This window comes from Cyprinodon tularosa, unplaced genomic scaffold (genome assembly GCF_016077235.1).
Source record: "Cyprinodon tularosa strain WSP-4 unplaced genomic scaffold, ASM1607723v1 ctg21, whole genome shotgun sequence".
NCBI lineage: Eukaryota > Metazoa > Chordata > Actinopteri > Cyprinodontiformes > Cyprinodontidae > Cyprinodon > Cyprinodon tularosa.
The window spans coordinates 172,961-198,064 of NW_024038778.1; the positions used below are offsets into that span (position 1 = coordinate 172,961).

Consider the following 25,104-nt stretch of genomic DNA (forward strand, 5'->3'; position numbering starts at 1 on the left):
ATAAAGGAATTTTGAGTTACTAGACTTTCTTTGAATAATTTTGTTCACAAACACAAAACTTAATTGGCCTAAATAGTTGGAGCCTAACCTATGCCTTTTAAGAACCTATTAAAGCTGAGATGGTGATGTCATGACTTTGTAGGGTTCTGATTGGTTAATTCACAGCATTTGAGTTAAATTGATGTCTTACACATAACCAACCCCATGTGACATTGTGGAAAGAGAAAAAACACATTATCCAAGATATGTGGAAGATAAAGGTGCATTACCAGTCTATTCTCTGGGACAATGTCCAATCAACCAATTAGATCCAAGTATAAACAGTCAGGGAATGTCCCGCAAACACAGTGTTAAGGAAAGGAAATGGGTGAATAGCAGGAAGGAAGGAAGGAAGGAAGGAAGGAAGGAAGGAAGGAAGGAAGGAAGGAAGGAAGGAAGGAAGGAAGGAAGGAAGGAAAAAATTTGGAAAAAGGAGGAAGTGAAAGGAAAAGGAAGAAATGAAGCTGACAGAATAATAAAAATATGTATATATATAAAAAGAAGGAATTTATTGTTTAAAAAACAGAGATGACATGAAATCTGTGGTGTTCAAAGTAAACACATTTGTCACTTACGGTAAGTAGAAGTGGTAAAAGTTGAAGTATCAACTTGACCTCTTTACTCAAGTAAAAGTGAAGTAAGTGAAAAAGTATGTGCTCCAAAAACTACTTAAAGTATAAAAGTATAAAGTAACCTTTAAAAAAAAAATCCAGATGCCACTATATGAATTAAAAGCTCAATTTTTTGACTATTTTGAAAAATTCTTTAAGATAGGGCAAAGAATGAGGGAGGTCTTGTTGGTCTCCATCTCCCGATACGCTCTCGCCTGCCTGTGACGACCTTTCAGACATTTCAACATCTTTTTCTGAATCCTACATTGTAGCATGGCATAGACAATTCACATTTGCAGTTTGAAGAACACCTGCTTGCTTCTGATTATTTCCTTTAGCTAACCAATGAGTGTTTGAGTTATAGGTCTCATCCAATTACACTAGTTTTCAATAGATGTGGATGGCGCCAAAGATCTGCATTGGATGGCGCACATGACGTGAAATAAATATTTATAAACATAAAACCAAAGCTAAGAGTAATGAGTAACGTTTGTTTTAAAAATGTAAGGGATAGAAAGTACAGATACTTGTGTGAAAATGTAATGAGTAGAAGTAGGAAGAAAAATACTTATGAATACATTACTTGACACCTCTGCATGAAATCAATCAAATGAGTAATTCATGGGGAGGAAGGTTATGGAAGGAAAGGAAGGACAGAATTTTATGAGAAAGTAGAGATACAAGGAAGGAAGGAAAACATTTCAACAATAGAAATAAAGTCTGGAAATGCAGTTTTATCACACTCTTACTTCTTTTCCCGATACTTTACACAATAGTTTTTACTGGAAAATATTTAAATCAGATACCAGACTTCTACAGGCTGTAAAGGAACACTGCACATAAGGCCTTTAATATGTGTGTAGAAACTGACATCCATGGTTGTACTTCATGTTTTCTTTTCTTATTCTCTGCCATCAGATTAAAGAGAAAGGGAAAATCTCACTGAATTCAGTTTTTACACAGAAATGAAGGGGAGAAAAACTAATAAAACGTTATAAAATATATTCATACTGAGATGGCTTTGTTGTGAAAGCCATTTCATTTTTGACCAATGCTATTAAGAACTGCAGTGGAAGGACAAAAGAAGCACCTGTGGCTCTGGGGCTGCAGGCTGGAGAGCCCTGGTCTCCTCCTTCGCTGCCGATTTACTGAAACCAAAAAAAAAATGATTATTCTGCTCTCCTCCTATTTATGTAAGACTGCAGGTGGCTCACTTGATTAAATTCACCACATAGAAACAGCAGCTTAGTGAAAACCGGAAGCTCTGACATTAAGTGGTCAGTGAAGCACATCTAGAGAAACATTTCTATAACTAACTGTTTGTTTTTTAAAGCATGATGGTTCTTAGATGAAACAAAATTTAAAGCATTTTTATATTTCTAGTTTACTTTATATATTTTTTTTTATCCTTCAAAATAGCTGAAATATTTCAGAGCACCAACAATATTTGGTCCACATGAACATACCCCTATTGACTTTACATTTACTCCCCAGTGGTGGGTGACAGTGGTGTCAGATACTGGATTTTGCCCTGCAGCTGGAGGCAAAGACATTTCACTCACCTTGCCTTCTAATGATTCCTGTGTACATCAGCCTTGTTTCTGTCAGGGCAGCCGTGGCTAAACTCTAGCTCACCATTATCACTGAATTACTGAATGTAATGCAAAAGTGCTTTTGGGTCTCCTGACTTGAGTGTAAATACAGGCCATTTCCCAATCCGAATGTTGAAACCAGTTCTCTGAAAGCCACAGATGTATAAAACCAAACACCTAGGCATGTATACTGCTTTATCGTAAACTTTTTTTAAAGATCAGTAAAATCCAGCCTGCGACTGTGATATCAATATCTTTATAATTTCTGTATTTATTCTCCCTAAATAATCCACTGTCAGCGATAAAACAAAGAGGAAACAATTGGTAACGACAGCAATGAAGCAGGAGGCCACAAACCAATGGACCTAGGCTGAATTAGACTGCTAAGGAGAGCTTTATAGAATAGATTTCCATGGTTGAGCTTCTGTATCCAGGCCATACATAAGCAGTGCATTGCTAAGCATCTATGCAGTGGTGTGAGGCCACGTCAAATCTGGACACTAGATGTTGTTGGGGTTGTTCCAGCAGGAGCTGTGTTTGACTCCTTAGCTCCAGTTAAATGGAAGTCTGAACACTTTAGTTGTCAAAGAAGTCTCATGGTGCTGCTGAGCTTCACTGGTCCGCACAGTCATGAATTCAGCGCTTTAAACACATTTAGGATGGATTAAAGTAAAGAGAGCCTGCAGGTCTCAGAAATAAGCTTCTTGGAAGAATGGTAAAAGACATTCCCATAAACAAGCTCCCCAACCCTGTACAGGAAGCTGTTACAGCTGCATAGGGAAAACCGACTGCATATTTAGCCATATGAATTAAGAACAGGATTTTTCTTAAGTTCATGTCGTTTAAGACGTTTAGAAATAAAGTGGACGTCTGTCACTATAGATTGAACAAAGCTCTTAAACTTGATCATCAAAATATCACCTTGGAGCAAACATATAAGCAGTGGTGTGGCACCAAGTTTCAGGGGAGAGGAGATAATAGGCATCTGCATCAAAAATTGTATACGAACATTATATTATTAAATTGTTACGAAGGGAACACTTTTACATTTTTACACTGCAGAGGTACAGGTTTAGATCAATGATAAGACTTTTTGCAAATTAATATACCAAAATGAAGGGGAGTTATTTCATACTTGTAGCTTTATATTTATATATATATTTATAAAATCACTAAAAATATGCAGCCTCCATGTCTAGTCTGACTGTAATGCAGGGAACCAGGGTTTAAATCCTGATTCCATCAGAAAGGGCTTCTGGTGTAAAGATGTGGAGTCTGAGAGCCAGTTGTAAGAGCCATTTATCCCATACTCCATCTAAATCAGTAATTTAGAGCCAGATATAGAACCTTTTGATAAAACACAACTTAACTAATAAATATCCTGTTCCTAGGGTTTTTATAGCATGTTATTTGTGGAAAACGCATAAATATACCCACGTTTCCAAGGAAAGGAAGTTTTAAAGACTTAACTGATTATTTTAATGTCATTCTTTTGATGATAAATTCAAGTTATATTTTTCGGAAAGTCTGCTAGATCTTCAAAGACTCCCCATTTACTATAAATATATTAGATCTGCAAATCCTCATCTCTATTTTGCTAACGGTTAAGTTTAGGATTGAGGTGTAAACAGCTTGGGTACAGGTTAAACTTGTATCTACGTATGCAAATGTCTTTTAAATGAAGATGAAACAACGATATCGAGTTCACAACTTTTTTATTAAAAAAAGAAACAGAACAATTCATAGAACAGGTATCATTTTCACACCAGCTTCATCCACATAAACATTCTCTGATGGCATCTGTACCTTAGGAACCATAAACCTTTCAAGACTGGTTCGTCATTAAATAAACACCATTGATTTACACAATCCAGTGTGGTCTAAACACACAGTTGTCTGCTTTCACTTTAAGAACACCAGAAATGTCAAACATTTTAGCTAAATAAACTTTACTTCCAAAGGACATCTTATCAGGTTATTCAGTTGTTGCAAATCCTTGTTTTTGGGGAAAGCAACTGTAGATTCAGATTGGATAAAAAAAAAAAAAAAAAATAGCACTTCCATAAACTAAAAAGCTGTTGTTTTTAGGGTTGAGAATTTGAATTTTCAAAAGTGCTAAAACATGCAAAACCCCAAGGTGACTCTTTTACAAAGAAAATAGATGTGAATAAGATAAATGATAGTTGAGCCTTGAAAAGCAGACAGAGAGGAAAAACAGAAATGTAAAGCAAATCTCTATGTACAAACTGATCAAAGCGAACGAAGCAGCGAATCTTCTACGAGATGCAACCATATCCCTGAGTACAGTGTGTGTTGTTCCTATGGATGACACTGATTGCTGTGTTTAGCAAGTCTGTTGTGGTCAGACACTGGTTGGTGAAAGCAGAGCTCCATGGCGTCTCTCCTGAGCGGCCAAAGAGGTCAGAGACTCCAGCAGCTTCCCTGGAGCTGCTTTTGGAGCTGAAGTCAGAAGCTCCTCCAGAAACACCTTCTAATTCATTCTCTTATAAAAGGAAATTAAACTTTTCCAGTTTAGGTATTGCAGGATTTTTGGCAAAGGTGTTAGCATGGAGCTTCCTCCTCTTGTTTTTCCTTTTCATCCTCCTCTTCCTCCACCTCTCTGTCTTTGCTCTTTTTGTGTTTCTTCTTCTTGTGTTTGCTCTTGTGTTGTTTGGGGTCTTTTTCTTTGTCCTGGCTGCTGTGTTTCTTTTGCTTCTTGCGCTTTTTTTGCTTCTTGTGTTTCTTCTTCTTCTTGTCAGTGGTGTTGGCTGAGCCGCTTCGGTTGCTCGGCGAGCGGCTGTGGGAGGGCTGGCTTAGAGTACGGGTCAGGCTGCCGCTGCGGCCTCGCTCCGGCTCGGAGCCCTCCCCCTCGCTGTAGTCTGGCACGAAAGCGGCCTCGTCGGTCTCGCGGGTCAGGTCGGAACACAGGCGCTGTCTCCTTGGCTCTGGGTTTCGACTCTCCTCACGTTCTCTGACTGCTTTTCCTTCTGGAGCCCTCTCCTCCTTCGCTCCACCTCTCCTCTCCTCCTCTTTAGCTGAAGGTCTTTTCTCCTCTCTTGTTACTCTGCTCTCCTCCCTCACAGATTTCGTTTTGCGTGGTTTGTCCGAGTCTTTTTGTGCCGTCCTGCCTCCCTTACTGTCCTCCTTCTGTGTCTTTATTTTCTTCTCCTCTTTGATTGATCCCTTCTTCTCCTCCTTTACAGCCTCATAGCCTTCATTTCTAACAGGTTTCGATGCATCATGATGTCCCTCACTTGCTCGGATTTTCTGGGCTGGCGGCGAAGGATCCTTGGTCGTCAGGGTGGGATTCTCCTGTCCTTCCTCTTCCTCGTCATCCTCTCTCTCCCACTTAGAGCGGGGAGGAGGCTGAATGAGCGGCTCGTCCTGAGCTGGGCTGGGCGGTGGGCTGAAACTCGGGCTCCGGTTGCGGCTTTTCAGAGGACTGGTCGGAGGCTGCTCAGCAGGTTTAGAGGACGCACTCTTCCTCTGGTCTTTGTTTGAGTCGGGCTTTTTCTCCTGCACTGACCTGTTGAAAAACATTTTAGGAAACGGCAGAACATTATTTGCTTTGAAAAACAAAACTCTTAAAAGCAATACTAAACAAATCTGATAAACATCTAACAGCTTGTTACATGTTTATATAATCCTCTAGCATCTAAATAAGCCACCAACTTTCTTGTTTTTCAGATGTATTACCATGCTTAAAAACAAAGTATATGAATGATAAAGTTAAAGAAACATTTTCTTTAACCCATTTAGGCCGGGAAAGCATTACCGCATTTCTACCATTCAAGCCGGGGGTGCTGTTGCGTCATTCTACCATTGACGCCGGGAGAGCATATAAGTCAAGCAAGAAGAAAGAAGTTTTTTTCAAGCAAACATGGAGGAGTTTGACAGAGAAGAGTTGTCGGAAGGCAGTGATTTTGAGGAGTGTGTCGGCTTTGATGACGGTATAGATGAAAATGATGACTTTGAACGCGCTGAACCAATCGAACTACCACCGCAATGCACGGAGTGTTTTCAACCGCACACCTGGAGTGAAAGTTGATTTGCCTGCAGACGCCACACCGCTGCAGGCATTTGAGCATATTTTTAATGAAGAACTTTGGATGCATCTAGTTACCGAGACGAATAGGTACAGTGACCAAACAAACCAAACTCCAACAAGAGCAAAGATGGCAAAGTGGTCACCCGTGACTGTGACGGAGATGAAGACATTTATTGGGCTGTGTATGTAAACCTCTCTTCAGGACGCAGTTCCCCCAAAATATGTCCCGGGACAGATTTGTGGCCATCTGGAGGTAGGTTGTATGCAATTTATAACACAGACATATGCATTAATATGCATAATAATACTGTTAATAAGTAATCATCAGATAGTTATTTATGTAATGTTTGTTCTTTATTTTGAAAACGTTTTATATTGCACATTCTCAATGAAGACATGATCACATATGGAAAAAATAAAAGGTTGAATTTTTTTTTTTTTGATTACTGCTTTTCCCATTTTTTTTTTGGAAGAATTTCAAAGATAAAATATATTTTGAGTTCTATCTGCTACAGAAGCTGAGATATCAATAATTTAGGCGTTGACACAGTTGCTGAATTTACAGAAAAACTTCAGGTTTTAGGGGTATTTTTTAAAATCGGCCATAGGTTTTTAAGGTGTTTTTTCCAGGCGTTTTAGGCCTAAATGGGTTACCTAACTAAACTTGCGATGCACTGATCCATTTTTAACTGATCTGATGCCAATGTGATGCAACTGTTGAATGAACCATAAATCTTGCCATGTGAGTTAAGGCTTTAGCCTTAAAATAAACATTGTAAAAGAAAGTAGTAAGAAATTAACACAAATGCAATTTCTATTGTTAATTTATAAATAAGCAGTAGAAAGAAAGAAATAGCAGTTCCATGCAAATTACACTGTATTGGATATCCAATATCAAATCAATATCCAATATCAAATCAACAACAAAACAATTGACCAATATCAGAGATGATAACTGATCCAAGTATTGGATCAGTGCATCTCTAAATGAAACTCAGCAGCCTTTACTCTGATACCCCAAAATAAAACAAAGTCCAACCAAATTACATATTTGTAACTTGATCTGTTCTGAAAACAGGTTTGTTAGAGAATAATGAAGATCAAGGTTATAAAAACAAATCATGGTGGCAGCATGTTACGGTCTATTCAACAGGGAAGTTGATCAGAGCTGATGAACATGGCTAAAATATGGGATAATGCTGGTATTAAACCTTCAATTGGCTGCAAACACGATCCTCTTGACATGGGAGGTTCAGCACAAAGTCTGAATTAGTAATTAGCCAACATTCATTCCAGTCCTCGTAGTGATGTTGCAATGATAAATTTGGGTTTTATTATGTGGACCCAGGTTTATCCTGACCATGCTCACGAATGTGGGAAATTCTCCAGAAAGGCTAGAGACATTGAAAAAAAAAAAACTTTCTTGGTAACACTGTCAAACAGACTCACCTGGAGGAGATTATGACCTGGCTTGAAACAGCCTTGCGACTGATCCTGGGTTTGCTTTTTACAGCCATCTCCTGCCCATCTTTGATTCCTGTAAGCCAGCAGGAAGGTTTTATGAACATTTTCATTTAAAAAAGATAACAAAACCAATCAGCTCTTAGAGCTGAACTTCATGGAGCTCTTAATTACCTTCTTTTTGAGTGGCAGCTGGTTTTTCTCCTGAGGGGGCACTCCTCTCCATTCTGTCTTTGGATCGACTCCTGGGAGAACAGGCAATATAATTACATTCAACAACAACTGTGTTCACAAAAGGATCCATGATATAATGTTTCTATCAAGCATGGGAATACACAACAGAATGACAATCAGCAGAGTGAGACGTTTATAATAACCTGTCAGATTGAGCAGCTCTCTCTGAGCCATCCGCTCTCTCCTTGGAGGACACACTTGGTTTCTCCTGATCTACCACCTCCCTGCTACTAGCAGATTTTTCTCCAATCGTCATTTTATCCACAGAGACAGAGCGACCTGCTGAGCTTCCGCTGCTGGGGTTTTTTCGCTCAGCCTTTACCACCTTATCCGCCTCTTCATCTCTGTCATCGGAAGTTTTTTGATTCCCTGACCCAGAGGGCCTTTCCCTCTCTCTGTTGAAGCCTGAATCCCTGTCTCTGTCCGAACCAGAGGGCCTATCCCGCTCTTTGACCTGCTCCCTATCAGAGCCACGGTGCCTATCACCAGCGCTGCTTGGCCGCTCCCTGGTAACTACTTTATCCACCGAGGTCGACGGCTCCTTCCTTCCACCTGCCTCTGATGTACTTTTGTGTCTGTCTCCCTCAGAGCCATGAGCAGCAGCTGATCGATCTGAGCCAGAGGAAGATTTCTCAGAGGTTTTGTCTGAAGGTGCCGTTTCACTGCTGCCTCTTCTGCCCAGATCTCTGTTTAGTTTGATCCTCCTCATAGGTTTCTGTTGGGAAAAAAACATTCCTTAATTTTCAGAAAAAAAGAAAAAAAAACAGCATCCATGATTGGAAACTAAAAATGACATTAAAATTGTCCCCCAAACAGTTAATGTATCATACCCAAAAATATCCAGGTTATATTCTAAAAATGACAGAAAAGATTTTACAAACAAAAGGCAACAAGTTTTTCTATTTTATTTAGCTGCTCTTTGATTTTAAGTGCACCTTCTTTTAATGTGCATCAGGCTATGCTTTGTCGAGGCGACAGAGGACAGTAAAGCTGCTGTTTTGTCCTGCAGTCCGTCTATAACAGGTTGTCCCAGATAAGGAAATGTTTGCAACCTTTTACAGAAACATTTAAATTGGCATAACACTACAGTTACAACCTTAAAATATATACCCCTTTCCCACTGCCTAAAAAACCTGTTTAAACTCTGGAACAATCAGTGGGAACAGCTCACAGCCAGCGACTAACCACGTCAAACGACCCGGGTTAAAATCTCCTTCAAACGCTATGCTCCGCTTAGCATACGGTGGGAGCATCAGAGCCTTGTCAACCCGCTAATTTATGTGATACATTTGAGCCCAACAAACATGCATCGCAACACCAGTCGCGTCTGATTTAACAAGCCAAAACAACTCTGTTTATATTCGATAAATATGGCACAGCACCGGTAAGAGGGATCTGGATGGACAGAAGAATCCAACAAAGAACACCAACTACGCACTGGCTCCCTTCAATGTTGCTCTCCATTGTTTACTTTCCTGATTCTCGTTGCACTGGTGATATCAATAATGCTAACCCAGTGTCACTGTGTCACTGGACAAGCAGCAGTAGAGGGACAGAGGACACACAGCCAGAGGAAGGGAGGGAGCCAAATGTTGACTGTTAGATGCATCCTCTTTCCAACACACCTGAGTCAAGTAAATGTCTCTCTATCAGGACTCTGCAGGACTACTGATATACTGAAAGTGAAATTCTTCAATTCAATTCAGGTGTGCTGGAGCAGGGAAGTTTCTAAAAGTTGCAAACAGCTCACCTGTCCCCCCCCCCGGTTCATCTAAAAACTGAAATATTTGTAATAAACTCACCTGAGCGTCCAGAAGAGGTCCTCGATCTGAATCTATTCGTCCCAGATCTCGAGTCCCTGGCAGGGGGAGCGGACTGGGCCTGTCAGAGGGAGGTGGCAGTCTGTGAAATGGGTTTGTATGGAGGTGTGAGTGGGAAATGCTGCCCCCTCCTTCCACTCTCCTCAGCTTCTCAGGGGGTCCGAGTAAAGGGCGACAGTCCTCTCCCATCCTCCTGCGACTGTCCCCTGGGGATGGAGGTCTTGGATGGACCAAAGTTCTGAGCAGAGAAGGGATACCAGCAGTCTTTGAGGGCTCTCTCCTGCTTTGTGAATCGTGGCTTGATCGGGGGCTTTCATGCAGAGAGTGGTGAGGTAAAGGCTGATTCTGGGAAGATGTAGGCGGAGTCTTCATGGCAGGCCTCACTGCAGAGCTTCTAGGCTTATCTTTCTTAGGTGCGGCTGAGTTGGAAGCATCATCTGGCTTGTTCTTGATAGTCTTCACCAGTTTGACAGCCGACGAGGTGGCTGAGGAGTCCTTCTTGGTGGTCGTCATTCCTTCTCCAGGCTTTTTCTTAATCTTCTCACTTTTTGTCTTTGCAATCTGTGGTTTTACCTTAGCTTTTACTTTCAGGCCCTTGTCCTTCTTGGTTTCATCGGCCTGGGTCTTGGATGTTGACTTGGCTGCCGGTTTAGCTGGTGTGGTTGCAGCTTTAGAAGATGTTGCTTTGGGCGTAGCAGCACCACTTGAAGGCGGAGGCCTCGAGGACATGGGGGGCATTTTAGTATTGGAAGATATGTCATCCATTGGCTCGTCTCTAACAGGAGTGGCATCACCTCTGTCCAGGTTCTGCTGGGACTGTTCCGGTTCTTCTCCAGACTTCTTCTTTTTGATTTTCTTCGGCTTTATGACTTTAGTGCTGGATTTGGCGATTGATGAAGATGAGGATGGAGGATTATGAGGGGGGCCACCTCGCTCCTCCTTCCCCCGCCTGCCTCTTCCCTGGGGTGAATAGTCTCTGGTGGATGCCGATACCTTCTCCCGTTCTCGGTCTCTGCTGCCATGACCTCGGTGATGCAGAGGGGGATGCTGATTGTCAAACTCTTTGTAGTACTTGTTGTACCAGTCTGTGTATTCCTTCTCCCACTGTCGATATCTTTCTCTCTCCCAACGATCATGACTCGCAGGACTATGTCCCTTTAGCTCATATGCCATCAACTCGCGAGGAGGGGGCTTTCTTCCACCAGGGCTGCGGTTCCGGTAGCCGCCAGGGGAGCGGGATCGCGATCGAGATCTGTAGGGTCTGGGAGCTTCGGCAGGATCCCAGCCTCCTCCTCGATAGGGCAGAGGAGAGCGTGGCGAGCCAGAACGGCGGTAGATGTAAGACCTGGAACGCGATCGGGACCTTGAACGTCCGTAGCTGCGCCCGTTACGTCTGGAATAAGGGGAACGGGGATAGGACCGGCCATGTGATCGAGAGCGGGATCGACTGGGAGAAAGAGAGTAAGACCTGGATCGGGTTCTAGATCTTGATCTAGAGCGAGAATACGGAGAGCGACTGAATGGTGAGCGGCTAAATGGAGAGCGGCTGAATGACCTGGACCTACAAAGAAATTAAGAGGAAAAAAAACTGTTTTAGAATGTTGATAGTTAAAAAAACAATACAAGCCGAACCAAAACCAAAAGCCTAGATTAGTAAAGACCAATTGGAGAAAAATTTCACTTTTAGGTTTCAGTTTTTTCATGACCTTGAAAGCTAACTCCTCCTCAGCCTTGCTAGTTTCAACTATTTTCCTTTGTGTGGAGACAAACCCACTCTAAGCATGTTACTTCAACTAAAGGGCTGGAGGGATTAAATGTAATGTCTTTTTAAAGTTACCTGTAATGTGACCAAAATTAAGTGCTTCTTCAATTTATAAAATTGTGTTTTTGAATAATTACAATTATACAACTATAACTGCTGTTAAAAAGCTTATATAATGAAGCTTACCTGGAATAAGATCGTCGTTGTCTCTTAGAGGCATTTCTGTATTTTATGAGTTCTAAATGGAAATCTTTAGTGAACTCATCCAATTTTGAAGTGACTCTGTAATTGATAAAAAAATAAATAAAAATTACTTGTACTGCTTTCATACAATAGGCTTAAATTTAACACCATAGCTTTCTCAATTAAAAGCATACTTGTCCTGTCGATGGTGCCTTTGTCTGTAGAAGTCTTCTTTCGAGAGTGGGGGCTGTGACAGGGATGGTGGTAATGGCATGAGAGGGGGCTGGGCACCAGGAGGGACCCAGGGGGGATTAAGCCCAGGTGGTCCAGGAGCATAGACAGGCTGAGGTTGGAAACTGATGGTAGGAGGAGGGATGAGACCAGGCCCTGAGCTGTACTGAGGAACATAGGGCTGCGGTACCGGTGGGTATAAGGCAGCTGGGTACACTTGAGGAATGGGTGCAGGGGGAGGAGCCGTTTGCATATGAGAGGAGGGATGCTCTCCTCTAGTCCTGTACCTGAGAAGAAAAATAAAATTAAGAGTTAGGTCTCCTATAGTTTAAAGAGACAGACTAACATGTGAAAAGGTCTTACCAGTGTCTGTTTCCACCTCTGTGAGACTGGTTGGATCTTGTTGGGTGGCCTAACAGAGAGGAGACTCAGTTCAGTGGCTGTTTGATATAATCTTTAGATATTAAAAAGTCTAATATTAAATAAAGAAAACAGCTACCTGATGGATGATTTTGTCTTGCAGGCGGCAGGTGGCCAATGACAGGTAAGCTATAGCTCTGTGGCAGAGGCATTAAAAACCAGTTACATTTCACAGGTTAATGTGTGCAGTTCTCAGATAGGTTTTTATCAAAATGTGATCTTAAATATACATATATTAATTGTCTTGAATTAATACTAATTGAATAAAAATCTCCTAGTAAATAATAGTTTTATAGTTCATTTTCAGTAACAATTTGATGTTTAATCATTAAGTCAGAAAACAAACCGCCATTCCAAGCTACTAAGTATTACCATTTTCTACCCAGGAATGCCTGCTGTTCATTGTGGCCTTTTGCGGCATAAAGCCAGACTTTGCTTTTCAAACGTCATTTAACTGCTCTTCTGTTATCTACTTGTAAAGCTTCAAGGTTACACAAAGGAGTTTATTTCCACCAGATTTTCTAACAACCCTTCCAGCATTTCATAAAACTGCAGCAGCCTTAAAACTATTGGTTTTTAAGGTTTTAGGTAGGGATCATGTTGGAATTAGAAGGGTTTCAGTCTTTAGAGAATCTCTGGGTAGTAGCATCAAACTTCAGAAACATCCTGACCAAGTCTTCATCATGATAGATTGAGCTAAAATCATCTCTCATTCCACCGATTGGGTGTCTTGACATTCAATATTTCTGAACCTAAAGCCTTTGAGATGAATAGTTTATTTATTTGTTTGGTAATGTAAGGAGGAAAAAAAAGTCTTGAGGAAAATGTGGCTTAATCACAACAAACGGTTGGCACTCAATTACAAGACTGCAACTTAAATGAGTTTTAATAGTAACTTCTAAAGATAAATCTATTCCATGAAAACACACCTCTGTATTGCAGTCTTTATTTAAAACTTTAAACTGTTATTGAATTTACTTCTAAAAGAGGGCAACAGCAAAACATTATGTAGTGTAACTTCAAAGCCTAACAGATTAACCCACCTGTGATTTTCTTTCAGGGGTTCCAGAAGAAGGTCGGTTCACAGTAGGTTCTGGATCAGTGTCCCTAATTGAAAAAAACAAAACAAAACAAAACAAAAAACAGAAAAATATTAAAAACTGTTGCATGTTTAAAACTCTTGTGGTTACAGACAAACGCACATCCTTGACTAAACCTACCCTGGTGGGGGTGGTTCGCCTCGCCTGTTTGAGACCACAGGTGAATGGCAGTCAGCAGCAGGGACTGGGGAGGCCTCCTTGTGTTCAGCAGCAGCAGCATGAGGAGGACTTGGAGTGGCAGGAGCTGTTGAGGCTTCAGGAGTAGATGGAGCAGTGGAGCTGGTGGAAACGTCAGGAGGTGCAGTTGTTGTGGTAGAAACGAGAGGAGGTGCAGTTGTGGCAGAAACGGGAGGAGGTGCAGTTGTTGTGGCAGAAACGGGAGGAGGTGAAGTTGTTGTGGTAGAAACGGGAGGAGGCGCAGATGTTGTGGTAGAAACGGGAGGAGGCGCAGATGTTGTGGTAGAAATGGGAGGAGTAGAAGCGGTGCTGGCAACAGGAGGAGGAGCAGAAACCAGAGGGGCAGCAGCAGACAGTTCAGCGAGTGGGACTTCTACTTTAGGAGGTACTGATGGTGCAGTTACTGAAGGGGGGTTAGCAGCATTGACCAGGAGGGGGTCCTGCTGTCTGGACTGCAAAGGCCTGACCAATTGTGGGCGAGGTGGAGGAGGAGCTGCATGTTGCAGCTGCTTCCGTCCATGTTTGGTGTATCCAGTCTCGTTCTTGAAGTTGTTCACAGCCTGAAATGATAAGTCAAGGTTTTACAGAATGTTTCAAAACAGTTTAAAGTACATCCACATAATGCCCTGAAAAGTTTTCAGCTAAATTCATTACCTGTCGGAGAAACTTGTTGGCAATGAGATTATCAGGTGAAACATCTGACTGTTTGCATGAGTAACAAATGTGCTCCTCTGAGTCCAGCAATGCAGTCCTGATACCTGAAAACAAGCAATAAACAATGAATTGTTAATGATCACCTTTCGTTAACCTGTTCAGCTGTGTTAGTAGTAGGTGAGGTAAACATCAAGACGTCATAACAGACTAATGGGAAGAATTAAGAACTATAAAATGAATTATGTGATTTTCACTGTCTCAAGTGAGATAAATAAGAGACTCTAGAATTATTAACTAATTGGTCTGTTGGACCAATTTAAGGTTCTACCTTTGGTTTGACTTTAATGACTTTCAAATCAAGCAGGGATTATCCATGCTCAGATCTCTCCAACCAATACACAAAACTAAAACTACAGACTCAAACCAACACTAGGACAAGCCTCAATGCAGCTTTTCTGGTTACTGGTACAATCCTTACTTAACAGAATAACTGATAAAGCTAATTCAAATTTGTTTATTTCAGAAATACAAGTATATAATAAAGACAGCATATATCTATTTAACATAAAACTGTCTGAAAAAGGGTGTATTGGCAGAAGCTTATAATGCCCACCCTCCAAAGCCAATTAACATTGGACTAGAAAGCAAAGAAAAAAGCTTAATAGATGGCTACTGTTTATAATACATACTAACGTATGATTTTAGGAAAAATTATTATTCTACAAAAATAGCTTTTTTTTTTTTTTTAGGAAAAAAGAAAAAAAAATGTAAGGCAGCCAATATCGTACTGCTTGTAATTGCATTCGCCTTTCATAATTTTTTATGGTATTATTCTTAAACATGTTTTTAAACCTCGTTAATGTTGTACAAACTTTTAGCTCCTGATCTAATTTGTTTCATACATCAACCCCAACAAAAGAAATACAATGTTTTTACATTTTTTCTTGTTTTTTGGTTTTCTGAAGATTTTATACCCTCTGAGATCATAAGCACTGTCCCTGATCAAAAACAGACCCTGAATATGTACTGGCAAAAAAATTTTTTTTACTTTGATATTCATAAATTGAGCGGCCTTAAAATAAACCAAATCTTTCAATTTTTATGTATTTAAATGTACAAAAAGTTGGTTTGTTTGCTCTCTATAAACTGCTTAATTTACATATAGCTCTATTTTGAATTATGAACAATGGGTTTAAATTAGATTAATAAAGCTACACATGTAGTGGGTGAAGTGCTGTTAGAACTTCATCTCTAATTCATATCGGTCCAGTTTTTATTGTAGAATAAAAAGGATTCTTTCTTTCAGAGTTAAACTAATCACATTACGGAGGCAGGGAGCAAGATCACACAAAATAATGACAGAATGCGACTATTCATAAACTACAGATCGGTGTAACACCAGTAGGACATATAGCTGATAAACGACTCACAATCATCGCAGTAACTGTTTCCACAACAGGGTATGACTACAGCATCAGTCATCAGGTCATTGCAGATCGGACAGAGGAGTTCATCTGGGATCGGGTCTGAATCATCTTCTGATGACGACTGATCATTGGGAACGAATGGAGGTCGTTCCTTTTTCCCTTGAGCGTAAGCCTCCCTATTGAGACATTTTTAAAATCCTTTTAAGGGTTTCATTTGTGGCAAAATATTGAGACAATGAGAAATAACTGATTTAGAATAAGTAAGGATGCACTTTGTGATCGGTATCTTTATTAATTTTTAAAACTAAATATGAAACATCAGCAATTCTAGGATTCCTATTCGAGATTTATGCATGCAGCTTCACTGGATCACATGCAGCCAACAAATGTACCAGACTACCAAAGGGGGGATGATGAACTAAAATTGTCATGTGTTTTAGAAAACGATAGGTGAACTGCTATTTGAAATGACTTCCTAGGATAGGAGGAAGAAAACTAACTACATCTAAAGAACACAAAATATCAGTATCAGTTATTGGCAAAAAATTCAAAATCATGCAACCCTAAAAATTTAAAAAATAAATCAATGCATGACATACGCGTCTATGGCAGGTATAGCATATTCTCCAGTGCTTGTCAACATTGCTCCTTTGGCACTTGGGTCAGCTTTCACCATGAAGCTCTGCGGTATACCCTTACTGATCCTGACTGGTTTGGGCCCCTCCACACTTTTATCCTGCATCTAACAAAAAAATGCAAAACAATAAACACTGCTGTTACAAGTTTGACAACACCTTGATTCTTGATAGAAAGTTGTGTGATAAAGAGTTGATATTACTTAATATGTTCAAAGCTTTTACTACCATTAGCAAGGGGCAATGCCGGATGTAGTGGCCAGACTTGTGACAACGATAGCAGGTATAATAAGGTGGTGGGGGTCCAACTGCTTTCTTGGAGTAGCTAAAGAAAAATTTCAACTTTAGTTAATCTCTACACACAAAAACAACTTTCAATCTAGATGAGCCTGGTTAAAAAAGAAAACCGTCCATTTACTGACTTGCTTGGATCATATTCATGGTTTGATTGAGTCATCATGGCTCTAATCTTGTCCTCCTCTGAAGCATTTGCATCAACCAGGTTTGGGGTCTAAAGTACATAATAACAACATGCAAATAATGAACCAGAAGGAAAATATAATTCTGTCCTAAAGTGACCACGCAAAAAAAAAAAAAAAAACAGTACCTTAGCCAGCTGAGCAACAGTCAAAGAAGGGGAAGAATCCGTCTGTGGGGGAATCAAAATTATACAGATTAAAAATGTTAACTCATCCACCCGACACATTCTGGAAGATGATAGCCCACAGTTCACCACATCTGTGTCCAGTCCACTCAAGTGTTCACAACAGAAGCATATTTTCAACACATCTAACAGGCATGGATCCAACTTGACAATTAGCTGCCCTAATAGATGGCTGATAAATATATTAATCTGTAAACACTTTATAATTCATTCGTAAGAGTTAATTAAGCATTAATTACAGGTAAGCAAGGAACAAAACACAGTTTCTTGTCAAACGTGATCCAAGCTGTTTAACATTTTCCTCTGGTGTTGCTTATATTCAACATTTCAGAGTAACTTTTATAACCTTGTGATCAAAATAAGCATTAGCAAACATATTTTAAGTGTCCATACTTCATAAAATACACTTATTAAAGTGTTGACAGACAAATGAACGCATCTGTACAGAATTTATTAGCCATCTATAGAGGGGAGATTAATTGTAAAGTGATACCTATACATCTAAGCAATCAAACCAGAACTTCCATAATAAAAACTCTGCAGCCAAATGCTCAATATGACCCAAAATATATATCTTTGAGTTTAAGTTTTATGAATCAAACACCCAAAAAGGTAAATGTTTACCAAAGTTTTCATAAATTATTTGCTTTAAATTTATAATAGCCAACCAGCTTTGTATGAATTATGACCGTCCTTCACCAGCAAGCAAGATTAAGATTCCTGTTTCCGCAGCATTAGCAAGTTTTAAAAATTATTCATGAAGCTGCTGATGTTTACAACCACCACAATCTACAAATTTTCTTTTTTAATTCAATTTAAAAGAAAATATGAAAAAAACTGTTTACCATGTATTTGATAAATTAAATTAAAATAAGACAAAATAGGGAAGTTTTATCTGCCAGTCTTTCCTAAAAAAAAAAAAGTCTGTCTACTACAATGAGGAAAATGTTAGTTACCTCAAATAGAATAAGTTCTAAATTTCAGAGAAAAACATAAAATCACAAAGTTCTACTATCAAAAAGGCTAAAAGCAAACAGACAAATAAAAACAGGGGTCAATAGGAGCAACAGCATTTAAAGAAAACCAATAAAATGAATAAAACTTTGCAGGATGCCTTGGAGGGAACACACAGGGATCTGGTGTAAGCGGTTCTGACACCGAACCACTAAACTTTATTGACAGGTTCTGCAGCTTACAGCACACACTACACCAGTCTGCTTCTCACTGCAGTAACCGCAGAAGACCTCCAGAAAATTCACAGGGCATTTGTCGCACTGAATACTTCTGAATAAATTGCGATTGTCTCACAACTTTACAAAATAATGGCCAGATTACAGCATCTTATCAAAAAGAGCTTCACCTTAACCCCCTTTAAACAAAAAAAAATCTCATCCTCGTCATTTATAAATATAGAAAGGGGAAAAAAAACGAAAAATGTTATAAAAATGATCTTAAAAGTAAAGAGGCTCAGCGGGGTAAAAGCTGAGGGTTTTATAGATTTTGAGGAGTATGTGCAGTCCATCCTTCATGCAGAACAGAATATATTCATGATGAAATTATACAAGACAAAACTGACAGAAGTGTTGGTGGAAAACATTTCAGCATATAACTTACACAACTTTAGTCTTTAAAGTGCATTCAAAATTAATAACAATTGATCTCAGAAACTTTAATTCCTTGGGCTTTTAAACCCAGTTAAAGTATTTTCACAGAAAACAACAATGACAAGAAATTATCAATACAAAAGTACCACATTTCTTTTTCTTCTTACAAATACCTTGAAACATTGGCCTTAAAGCAGGCTACAGAACCACTTCATTATGAAACACAGAAGAGTTCAAATATTTTAACTCTGGGAACAATTCAACAACCACTTCAATGCAGAGAAACAAAATGGTTAATTTGTTTCTTTAGCACTATTATTTTTTGCCGCTACGTACTTAAAAATGGTCATTTCCAAAAATAGAAATAAAGTGTTACTTTCAGAGAAACAAATTATTTAATCTGTGGTGACAAGCCCTGGACAAAAAGACATGGAATAAACAAGGTTGGCATCAAGAACAGCAAAATATTGTCAACACAAAGTGAACAGAATATTCATTCAACTGGATTTTGGCTGACAGAATGTTCTCAAGAGAGATGACTAAAGCCAGACAGAGTGGGACAGAGAGAGAGGTGAGGAGGAGGACAAAGTGTTGTTCTGGGTTTGTTTTACATACGGGTATAGAAGATCCAACCCCAGCTGTTTCAGAACGATCTCTGCAAAAACAAAAGGCGGAAACATCAGCTGATGACGTGTAATGCTTTGAACTGCAAATCACAAACCTTAAGAAAATAGCAAAAATAAAGAGGGTTTTTGGAAAACAAATACACTCACACAATGAACGTCCTGCCAGCAGGTTTCACTCCACCAATCGGAGTCCGGCGGACGATGACAGAAGAGTGTTTCGGGATGTGTGCCTCATCATCTGTGTACTCTTTGGAACACAAAAGCAATCAATAAAAACATAAATTCTTTAGACAGGCAGACAAATGGACATTTACCAGTATCAATAGCACGACAGAACTGGGAAACAAAAAAAATGTTCGTCCATCCGTCTGCCAAAACTGTGATGATACTGAAATGTTTTTCAATGTCCATTTTACACAATGGACCCATCTCAAATTGTATTTTTCAAAATGACACTGCATTAACAAAATCCATCTCCTGCCTATTCTATAAGTTATTTCAAGGTTGTTGATTAAAATTTTCTATTTTCTACCCATTTTTAACCAATCAAAACTGAACTGGACAAAAAATTGAGACCTGCAGGTAAAACTTCCTTGTATATATAAAGATACAAACTGATTTCTCCTCTACAAAAATAATGTAGTATGGAGGAATTGAGCAGCATTCATAAGCAGCTGTGGCCATGAACACTGGTCTGGTATCTCTACAAATACGAAGGAAATGAAGTTTGAAATATCTTAGAAAACAAATCAAATTCCTTTACCTCTATTTGTCTATATATTTGACAACTTCATCCTAAGCTCTTCAAATGATAAAATAGTGGATGTGGCAGCTTACATGGACATTATACCCATATTCCACAGGAAGTAGCGTGGAGCTATTTTGAGTTGATAAAAGGGCTGAAACAATTAATCAGATTGACCTATTTTTGAAATAATCGCCAACTAAATTAGTAATTGATCAAACATTAACTGGAATATACAGACTTTAAAACATACCGATGCTGATCTAGAAACCCACTTATAGGAAGAAATATACCAAATAGTAAAAATATGTATTAATATTGTACATTTAAGATCTTTAGTTCCTACTGTTTTAATTCTGTAAATAAAATAAAAACTTTTGTAATATCTGATTATTAATCGAAATAAGGAATGGAAATATCATGAAAGCTGTACAAAACGAAATTAATAAAATTGTCCAAGTCTACGATAATAGACAGATTAATCAATTAGCAAAATAATCATTAGTTGCAGCCCTGGAAATAAGATCAGAAAAAAATAAACACAGATAGGGTACAAAAAGTGCTTGTGGAAAAATTCTTTAAAGCAAGAGTTCAATATTTTAATGACTACTGGTTTCCTCCACTCTTGTGTTTCTCAACATGAAAGAATTTGTAAAATAGGCCACTTTCATGAAAGAAAAAAACAAAACAAAAAACATTTCAAATACAATAATATACATGTAAAACGTAGACCTGCTTTGAGACTTTTAATCAATTCTTAATCAGAAGCACAAATCACGATTTCTTTCTCCAACATGTTTTGCATGATAAATCTCTTAAGTTAACTAAGTAATGTGTTAACCACTTAAAAGTACCTTCTCGAGTCTGCGCATTGGTGATCTGCAGGTCGCAGTCTGTGGCCTTGAGCCGCTCCCGGGCCATTATCTGCTTCTTAAGCTCGCTAAGCGTAATATGCAGCCCATCGAAAGTGACTGTGTTATAGTCCAGTTTGGAAGAAAACTTATAATGAACACACGACATTTTTCACAGGTCTATTTATAACCTCAAGCACAGCTAAATGAAAAAAACAGATCTGTTATGTAATAAAAAAAAAACAGCGTCAACACTGAACACATGAGGCTAAATGTTTAATTTGTAACCCTTTCAGTTTGCTGAAACACTCTTGACAAAATAAATTGCTAAAATGAGGAAAGGCTCAGCTCGAAGAGGAAAACAGAGCCTTTTTCAAATAAGTGCCAAAGAAAAACGTATGAAGGATGAGGCCAAAGGGCCAACGAGAGGCACCGCGCGCCCCGCCAGTCCTTTAAAGTCCATTAAATCATTTCGTAATGCCAACAAATCCAAGATTGTTCATGCAGAACAGTGTATCTCTGTTATGCTGTTTTATAAATGAGACCAAGTCCTTGGTGAATTGTCCTTGAGGGAAAGCTCAAAGCGCCGTAAGCCGCTCAGGCAGCAGCAGCAGCGGCCCTTAGCTTTCCTGAGCCAAAGTCTTTTCTGGTGCAGTCCCTTTTTATTCGAAGACTAACGAATCCCGCAAAAAGTCTCGGCCGAAGAAAACAAAAGAAGAAGAAAAACTCCCGAAGAATAGTCTTTTCACGATACTATCCGATCCTGACATGTCTTTCTGAAGTCGTTGGTTGCGTATATTTGCAAACTAGCATGGTCCTCAACACATTGCAACACACCAACGGCCTAACAAAAGCAAACAGCTAGCAGCCGGGTCCGCAGCCTCGCGGTCTTCTCAATCCGTCCGTTACACGAATAAGGAGAAAATGGTTCACTTCGACGATAATTTCCTCGAGAAAAACAAAAAAATGGAATTATCAAGATTACTATTCACTTCTAATCCATAAAATCCATTTCATAGGTCAACGGTCCTCCAATCCTCGCTGTTTCATCAAAATGGCGTCAGACGGAACCGGAAGTAAGAAGCGTTCGGTTGTGGCGGAAATGAAATTGGATTTGAGAATGACGCCACACATTTCTGAAAAAATCGTTTATTTCCGTTCCTCTTTCTGAGAAAAATGTGTGCTTTAATCCAACAAATAATTACAAAAATACGGAAGCGCCTTTGGCTAAAAAAATAAGAAACTACAAGAAAGACTATTTATTTATTAATTAATTTATGTATCCACCTTACTTTTCTCTGTTTATATATATATATATATATATATATATATATATATATATATATATATATATATATATATATATATATATATATATATATATATATATATATAGATAGATAGATAGATAGATAGATAGATAGATAGATAGATAGATAGATAGATAGATAGATAGATAGATATACATATATTGAATATCTTTTTAAAATATCTTATGTGTTTCTTGTGTTTTTATTTGTGAAATGTTTTTATTTGTGAAATGTGAATGTGTGTGTGAAAGGTGTACTAGTACTGCACAAAAATTGCCCATACTGGGACAAATAAAAGCTACTGAACTGAACTGAATTTACATGTATATATTTATATTGTCATAAAAAAATCAAGCAAAAAGATCAAATATTACACTCTCATCAACAAAAAAGTTTTGATATTTTGTATGAAAAGGAGCTCAAGGAGCATTGATTGAGTCTGTAAAGCATTGGTTTGAAAAAAAGGACAACAGATATTTTTCTCATCCCAATAAATAATTTTGAAATTAGACAGTCTTCAATAAAAAAAATCAGAGGTTTTAACTAATTAACCTAATACTTTATCTTACTATGACTTCTTCTAAAAAGAAAAATATTTTTCATAAACCCATTATCCATTAAAGAAATTTACATTTAAATAAACCTTTTAAAACACAATGAACCACAGGGGTTTTATCTATGGTTTAGTAAACTGCTTTCTAACCATTGACCACCTTTTACACACCTTCTATTTGCATAAACTTATTTGCTCACATTGACTCATAAATTCTATTGGAATCAGGAATGTTTCTAGTATTAGGCACTATAGGAATAAGTAATAATAAGGATAGGAGAAACTATCTTCAGAGATAAATGGTAGAAAGTCTTTGAAAAAAATACTGTTATCCGAAAAAGACAATTATGTATGATTTTACAAATATTGACTCCCTGAAATCTGAAAGTTAAGATGCAAAACAACAACAACAAAAATTGCACATGTTTTTTCTGTTTTCTCTCTCGAGTGAAATGTCTTTAATAATGTGAGCTTCCTGATGTTTGTTGTTCCAGCGGTGTGGCCTTTGGTATAAGCCCTATGGGGTTTCTGTCACATTTCTTATTTTATTGATGTATTCTGAGTTTCTATTTTGATTTGTGAAAAATAAATAAATAAATATAAAAAATATATAGAAATAGGAATGTGAAGGGGTAGGAAAAAATAACTTTTACTTCTTCATACCCGTGTTAAGACAAAGACAGATAAAACAATTATATAGGTCATTAATCCTAATGTTTGCATTTTTTCCTGGTTTGTCTGAAATAAAGTTATTTATTGATTAATCCATTAAGTCTATGATAAGTGTATGTTGGCTGGCACCTTGCCTTACACTGATACCCACTAAAATGTACTTGATGTACATTGAATATAAAAACCTGGTCTTTGTATTTGCACAGGAAACTAAAATGGTAAAAAAAAAAAAAGTATGAATGGTAAAGAATTATCTTCAATTTTATAAACATTAACAATAACAGATTTTCTTAGATTTATTAGATTATTCATACTGGGAGTGTCAGTGGCTCTTCATCTCTCTTCCTCTTCATCTAAGGCAGGGATGTCAAACTGGTTCCAGAAAGGGCAGTGTGTCTGCAGGTTTTCTTTCCAACCAAGCAATAGAACACCAGACTCCAGTCATCCTATCAAGTGAGTCCAGTTTTAACATGATGACTTGATGAGATGACTGGAGTCTGGTGTGCTATTGCTTGGTTGGAAAGCAAACCTACAGCCACACAGCCCTTTCTGGAACCAGTTTGACACCCCTGATCTAAGAGCAGCTAGGGATACAGTGTAGATTATCACCACCAGCATGTGATTGATTGATGGAAATGTGAAGCATTTTGGATTCCTTGGAGTTCATAAAGCTCAATATAATTATAAGATATTTACTGTTTTTAATTCCATAAAATTATCTCATGCTTTTATAAAACATAATTTTCTACACCAGTCATTAAACTAATTCACTTTTTTTTAATCTTTTTTCCTTTGCCAGCTGTATACAGCCATACCAATTGCTCAGTTAAAATGATATATGAGGTAACTAATTCTTTTATCAAGGCTCTGCAGTTTCTCGTTCTTTTTCTTCTTGTAACACATTTTTATGATCTGAGACATAAAATAAAAAATCAATTTACTTGGCTTTACTCCAGCAAATACAACTGTTCTTATCAGTGAATTTGCTGATAATAATATTCTTATTTAGAAGCTGCTCTTAACTTTCTATAATCCTTCATTTTTATCATAATTTCTTAACTCCTGTGACTAAATTAACTGAAGATAAATCAATAATATGAATCCAATCACATCACCCCTAAATTCTACCCTAAGGTACAATAAATCTCTATCATATCTCACTCTAATAAAGATAGGAAAACTACACATGCCATCTTTTAGACTTACTTCAGAAAGGAAAAATATAATTCAAAAGCCAAAGATCAGCAAACAGAGATATAAACCATGGAGGTACCTATCTACTATTTAACTCATTATAAGTCAATCCTGCATTAGTTTTTTTTTTTAGAAAGGTTAGCAGTATAGTTTTTCAGAAATACATTATCTTGTAGAGATTCATAAAACAATGTAAAATGTATTGCAAACTCTACCAAGCTTGATGCTTTCTGCAAGGAATTACTTTAGGCTCAGCCAGTGTTATTTTTCTGCTGTTGAAAATAATGAAACGTGAACTCAAAGTGAGGTCAAACAGTGCAAAAGGTGCTCATTATGGTGTTGTCAGCTCTAATATTGCATTATTTTATTCTACACTGCCACTATGATTTTATCTGTGTCGGCCACTGCTGCTGCCATGGTAATCTGCCTCGTTTCATTGCCTGCCTGCTGTGAAGAAGATGTACACTTTGTCCTCTGAAGCGGCTTGTTCC

General features: G+C 38.3%; 1 protein-coding gene across 1 annotated transcript; it reads right to left on the reverse strand.

Moving 5' to 3' along the window:
* Nucleotides 1-3,940: 3,940 nt before the first annotated feature.
* LOC119783678 (E3 ubiquitin-protein ligase RBBP6-like) lies at nt 3,941-21,967 on the reverse strand. Its single transcript, XM_038285306.1, has 20 exons — nt 20,888-21,967; nt 19,436-19,535; nt 19,278-19,317; nt 17,002-17,043; nt 16,817-16,905; nt 16,623-16,719; nt 16,359-16,501; nt 15,763-15,935; nt 14,333-14,436; nt 13,622-14,238; nt 13,445-13,508; nt 12,481-12,538; nt 12,345-12,393; nt 11,945-12,268; nt 11,754-11,849; nt 9,788-11,366; nt 8,129-8,700; nt 7,926-7,996; nt 7,740-7,827; nt 3,941-5,768 (listed from the first exon to the last, which is right to left on the reverse strand). The coding sequence occupies exons 1-20, from the start codon at nt 21,051-21,053 to the stop codon at nt 4,805-4,807; spliced, it is 5,436 nt and encodes a 1,811-aa protein (XP_038141234.1). The 5' UTR covers nt 21,054-21,967; the 3' UTR covers nt 3,941-4,804.
* Between the last annotated feature and the right edge of the window lie 3,137 nt (nt 21,968-25,104).

Coding starts and splice junctions, on each gene's coding strand:
- LOC119783678 (XM_038285306.1), bottom strand. CDS start 21,053: ATGTCGTGTGTTCATTATAAGTTTTCTTCCAAACTGGACTATAACACA. Junction 16,720..16,816: donor CATGAATATGATCCAAGCAA/GTCAGTAAATGG, acceptor ATTTTTCTTTAG/CTACTCCAAGAAAGCAGTTG. Junction 14,437..15,762: donor AAACAGTTACTGCGATGATT/GTGAGTCGTTTA, acceptor GCTTGTTTTCAG/GTATCAGGACTGCATTGCTG.